Genomic DNA, 6,047 nt, shown 5'->3' on the forward strand with positions numbered 1-6,047 from the left:
CTCGTGAGGAAACGTCACCAGTTACAGGGTGAGGTGTGACGTTCTCTGGGGATTCCTTGGAGGATTAATGGTGAAGCTGCGACTGAGATCAGGGTCCTCTTGTGGTTGGTGCTGCCCAAGCACAAAGTTCCTGCCCTCAGAAGCTGTCAAGCTAAATAGGCAGGAGACCCCTCAGGGTGGGAAAGGTGGGGGGGGGCAGAGGGTACGTCTGCCCTGCACAGAAAAACCGGGGCGCCGAGTCTCAGACCCCGGGTCGAGGGGCTGGGGCTGCGGGGCTAAAATTCGCAGGGTAGACATCCCCACCCGGGCTCTGAACTCCGGCGAGGAGGGAGAGTCTCGGAGTCCGGGCTCCAGCCCGAGCGGGAATGTCTACACTGCTATTTTTAGCCCCACAGCCCCAGCCCGGGTCAATCGAGGTTTTTCTTTGCAATGTAGGCATACGCACAGGGAGGGGAAGGGTCTTGCCCAGAGTCACCCAGCCAGGTCTCCTGAGTCTTAGTCGAATGTCCGAGCCACCGGACTGCAGCTTTGTAGACTAGTGAAGAGTCAGAAAACAGAGTAGAACTAAACGGTCCATTTTCAGCATGGCAGAGGGCTAGTGGGGGGGTGCCCCGCCGTGGCACGTGGGGCCTGGCACTGTGATATTTATTAGTGGTCTGGGAAGGAGCTGAGCAGTGCCATGAGCACGTTTGCAGATGACACAATGGTTGAGGCTAGCCAAAACGAGAGAAGCATCTGAGGAACATCAGAGAGACCCACCAAGGCTAGGTCAGTGCGACAGCAGCTGAAATACAAAGCCAGCAAATGCAAGGGAATGCACATTGCAAAGAAACATTTGAACGACTCCTACACATTGCTGGATTCTCACCTGGAAAAATCCAGGGATCTTTGGGGACGGCTCGGTGGAAACCTGGGCTCAGCGTGCAGCAGCGATCGAAAAGGCAAACAACCGGACAGGAAGAAGAAACATTGGAATCAAACTGTGTACAGCAAATATTATAATGGTAGTCTGTAAATCCATGGTATAGCCTCCCCTGGAATACTGTCTTCAGACCAAGTCACTTTTCAAAAGGAGACAATGGAAATAGTGGATGTTCAGAGATTGGTGATGAAAATTATTAGTGATGTGGAGAGACTTCTGTCTGGCTTAGTGAAGGGAGGAATGAGAGGAGACGTGATGGAGATGTACCAAATAGCAGATGGTTTGTAAATCGGGCGCCGCTCTTTACTCATTCTCCTCATACAAGAGCCGGGGGAGATGCAGGGAAATTTGAAAGATAAGAAATTGTAAGCTGATAAAAGAAAATGTGTTTTTATGCAGTGCAGTTAATCTGTGGAACCCACTGCTGCAAGGTCTTATTGAGACCCAGTTTAGTGAGATTAAGATTAGGGTTTGCCATACGTGAGACAGTGGTGAAAACACTTGGGCCCTGTCTGCACTTGCGTTTACACCAGTGTTCGCACCAGTGCAGTTCTACCTGTGGTAGAGAATGACACACCTTCAACAGAAAGCCATAAGATGTAATAAGGTAGCAGCCCTGTACCTGTCTGATTAAATAAACTGGACTACCCATAACCTGGTTTTGTGGTATGAAAGAGAAAGCGGGCCCTTTAAAAATAATGTTTTTGGACACACTTAATAACGAATAATTATTTGTACAAACCTCATTTACGACTGAAAAAAGACCAGCCTTAAAATAGATTGTGGATTTATACTGGGTGAAAAGTGAAGGGCTTGGCTGGATTTCGTCGTTTAAAAACCTCTCAAAGGCATAATTTGCTTCTATCTAGCCTGCAAACTGAGCATGATTTAAAGTGGTGGACTCCGAGCCAAAGGAAAGACCTGGTCTGGGGTTAGTCTGAGAGCTGTGTCGCTTTGGAGGGTTTGCAACATTGCATTAGGATTTAAGATTAAATCCCCATCATGAGAAATAGAAAACAGCTGAACTGCAGCCTGACCTTAATCTGCCTGGAGACGGGTTTATTCAGCTCCCCTGTTTGTTTACAACAGGGCATTTCCCTGGGTCCGGGAGGGGACGGGCATTGTAGGAAATCGGAGAAGTTCTTCGATTCTTTGCAAACTCAGGTGTAGAACGTCAGTGTGTGTCGTCTTCAGGGAGGTGACCAGAGAGATTTTGGGCTGGAGGAAGCTCTGCTAGCCCCCTTCCTCCCATCACCCAGCTGAAAAATCATTGTCTAGGGGCTCAGTGGAATCATGCTGGTATTGTGCCGTTTCCTGAAATGTTCAGATGGAGGGTTATGTAGCAGCAGAGCAGACAATGCAACTAAATGCAAATCAACTCGTCTGTAGGAGAAAGGGATGCGTAGACCAAAACCCAGCCCTCTAAACCCAAGCTCCGGGAATGGTCTCGTCAGCTGATGTCATTTGACCGAAGGGCAGGTAAAACCTTTTTCCATTTCCCAGAGAACATCGTGTCGGATTCATCCCACTCTACAAAGTGACACATCCACTTCGCACAACCTGCAGGGTCCTCACACCACTGCAAGCGGAGAACTCTAGGCGAGCGGAGGTTTTGGGGTGAGGGATCAGAGTTAAAATACTCCCCAAAGGACGCCCAGCACCTCAGCCTCGCAGATCAGTTTGAGCCAAGACCCAGGGCGTGTCCCACCGCAGTGTAGACACTTCCTACGTTGATGGAAAGGGTTTTTCCACTGATGTCACTAGCTTAGGCTCCAAACTCAGGCAGACTCATAAGAAGTTCATCATGTCCACACTGGGTCAGACCAACGGTGCTAGCCCCTTGCCCGGGGCGTTGGAGAGCTCTTCACGTCACACCCATCTAGCCCAGCATCCTGTCTCTGACAACGGCCAGCACCAGGGAACGAACAGAACAGGGCGATTTCGAGTGATCCATCCCCTGTCGTCCAGTCCCAGCATCTGGCAGGCAGGTGCATGGGGGTGGGGCCCTGACCACCTTGGCTAATAGGCATTGATGGACCTGTCCTCCATGAACGTCTCATTCTTTTTTGAACCCAGTTATACTTTTGGCCTTCACATTTCAGTACTTAAACCGGGCAGTTACGCTACCGTGCTTAGTTCCTGAACCATAAATGCTCCTAAGCCACTTAGAGTGTACAGAGCATTTACTTTTCAGCCGCAGTTAAATGCACCGTTCCACATTCCTTTTCCTTTTCCTATGTCTGTCTGCATAGAGAAGAGAATAGCGCTAGTAACTACGTGACTGTGTAGTCGGGAGCGACTTCACAGTTAAGTTGCATTGCAGTTGTCCATTAAAGAAGGTCTAAAATCTCTTTGTTTCACCCTTTAGCGGTTGATTTAGTTTCCAACATTGGGACAGTCTGATCAGAAAACCAGTGAATATTCTTTGGAATCTTTTCAGTGACCTTTTAGCAGAAGAAATGTTTCAAATGATCCTTTCAATTCCGTTGCCTCTGTTCTGTTTAGCTGGAGGAGTCACGCTTCTGCCCCCTCTCTCATTCATGTCTCAGGCAGGCTACTTTTAAAATTAAAACCCCAGGGGTTTCCCCTGGTTCCCCAGGACCTAAAGTTTTGCCAGGATAAGCTGACAAGTGGTGGCGGGTCACACACAGGCTCATTTCAGTGCTGTCATTTCAACATAAAAATGTTGACTATATTTGGAACAATTCCAACCTCCAGTATCATCCATTCATGGAGATTTCCTGCATCTTTCCCTGACTGTTACTTTGTAGCCCCCATTTGCCATCGAATGCTATAACTGATTCTCATGCCAATACAAAACCAGGGAGAGAATTCTGGACAGTGGAATGTACGAAAGCCATAGCAACCGTATCATCATCATCCAAACCCGTCCACATAGAACCGATACGCCTGCTCAGCGTTCAGGCTGCACTTGGGTTGTTCAGGAGGGGGGCAGCGATACGTGCGGCCTGTTTCCTTAGCGTTCGGTTTACGTTGGTGCGAGATGCACTCAACATTCCCCTATTGCTCAGCCAGGAGAACAGTTCCTATTCGGCATTAAACCCGGAGATGCTGAGAGCTTCCCTTTGGAGTTTTCCTCGGGTGTATTAATGGGGTGACAGTCAAAGGTGTCAAGAGCACAAGGGAATCTAGGTCAGCGACATGCCCAGGGCCCGGGAGAAGGTGTGCGAAAGCAGGTGGGAACTGGCTTACCTTGCGTATCATCTGCTACACCCCCCTTCAGGTCACATGGTGTGTCACTTACATCAGCAGAGATTCCCTTAGGGTAGGCCAGGAAGGGATGAAAAATACTGTATCCGGTTCAGTCTGCAGGGGAGATATGTGTAGGAGTGTAATTACCCCAGGTGGGGTAGACAGCAGGGTGTTGCCCTCATTTATACCCCTGCGATACCATTCCAGTCAGTGGGGGTGCAAGGGTGTACCAAGAGCAACGTTTGGCTCTGCTAGGAGCCAGGGCTAACAGCCCTGGTCTAATGAAAAATGTCACTGGATCTTAACGGTCACAAACGCTTACAACTTTGGTTTTGCATCTCCTCTAAAAGACAGCATCTGCAGCAGCACAGCGCCTCCTAGTGCCGGGCTGGGGCATCGGTTCGATAGTGACCCTGGGAAGAGCGCCACCGGCCTGTATCGCTACCATCACCACCCTCGTGCCGGGGCGAGTGGGCTCCTGGCCGGCCTGTGAGCTCTCCGAGTGTCACAGCCCCGGAGCAATTTGCCTCCAGGACACAAACTCCACGTGTCTCTGCTGAGGCCTGGGGATTAATACAAACATAAATCAAATCTTCCTTTTGAATAGTCGAATGCAAATGGCCCCAAGACCAGTGGCAGCTGAAATCCGGCTCTAGCTTTAAACCAGTGGGAACGTGTGCAGGATCCGAATCCAGTGGCTCTGGGGAGAGGCAGACTCTCCAGCTTGCCAGGGTGGTTGGAGCTTGCTTTGATGTGTAGTTCAAACAGTAGATTTGTCCTGGCAGACAGAAGTCCTGTCGAACGAACAGACAGGCTCCCCCACCTCTTGAGGTTATAATTTAGCTTCATTATGGAGGAATTTTACTTGCATTTTTTTTAAGCTTCTAAATCTGCCTCCTGGGCTGTGTAGATTTCCCTGCAATGGGCTGTTGATGCTTTAGAAATGTTCCCCGTTTTCACTGCAGGCAGGAGGCTGGAGGTGTTAGCTAAGCCGGCTAGCTGAAGCCAGATCACGCTGAATCGTTTTTCCATGCGCGTGTGGGTTTGTGTGTCGTTTTCTCTTCCCCGTAGGGGCCCTGTGGGTGTGTGTCGTGTTAAATCCGCACTGCAAGCTCGAAGAGAAATCCTGCTGGCTCCGGCAGCTCCGGAAGTGGGGCGACATGGACGTGTGCCCGCTGGAGGACGGCAGTTACGGCAACGAGCTTCCCAACATCACCGACGCACTGACGCAGAGCTCGAATCACAGCCAAGGTGAGTCGGGACTGCCTGGCTGGGAGGGCTTCACGGAGCCGTCTCCAGCAGGATCTCACCAGATGTGTTTCCCTTGATTCACCTGTAGTTGGCATCAGCCTGGTGTCAATGTAACAGATACAGGCAAGATAAAAATCTCACTACAGAAAATCCCGTGTCCCGTGTTAAATTGTTTTTCGCCTGTATCAATGCACTGTACCAAAAACAGCCGGACAGGCTGAGTACAGCATGAGCGCTGCGCTAGAATGGGAATGGAAAAAGTCAAACGTGCTTTAAAGCAGGGGTCTCAAACACGCAGCCCGCGGGGGTTTTTCTGCAGTTCCCCGTTCCCAGCCAATGGGAGCTGCTGGGGGCGGTGCCTGAAGCAACAGCCACACACACCCCTGCGCCCCTCCTCCCCCAGGTTCCGTCCGCTTCCCGGAGCGGCGCGGGGGCAGGGCGGGCAGGCAGGCAGGGAGCCTGCCCTGCCCCCCAGTGCGCGTCGGGCCGGAGTCCACCCCCCGAACCCCTCCTGCAGCTGAACCCCCTGCCCTGAGCCCCCGCTGAACCCCTCCTGCACCCTGACCCCCTGCTGCACCATGCACCCCTCCTGCACCCCGACCCCCTGCCCTGAGCCCCCTGCTGCACCCTGCATCCTGACCCCCTGCCCTGAGCCCCCTGC

At 51.4% G+C, this 6,047-nt stretch overlaps 1 protein-coding gene across 1 annotated transcript in view; it reads left to right on the forward strand.

The window, feature by feature from the left end:
- Nucleotides 1–6,047, forward strand: part of ZSWIM5 (zinc finger SWIM-type containing 5) — a 67,221-nt gene that overhangs the window by 37,428 nt on the left and 23,746 nt on the right. Inside the window, exon 5 of the mRNA XM_026651970.1 lies at nt 5,207–5,386. Coding sequence (XP_026507755.1) covers nt 5,207–5,386 — 180 coding nt within the window. The remainder of the gene's footprint in view (nt 1–5,206; nt 5,387–6,047) is intronic.

This window comes from Terrapene carolina, unplaced genomic scaffold, assembly GCF_002925995.2.
Source record: "Terrapene carolina triunguis isolate 2854851 unplaced genomic scaffold, T_m_triunguis-2.0 Scaffold110, whole genome shotgun sequence".
NCBI classification, from domain to species: domain Eukaryota; kingdom Metazoa; phylum Chordata; order Testudines; family Emydidae; genus Terrapene; species Terrapene triunguis.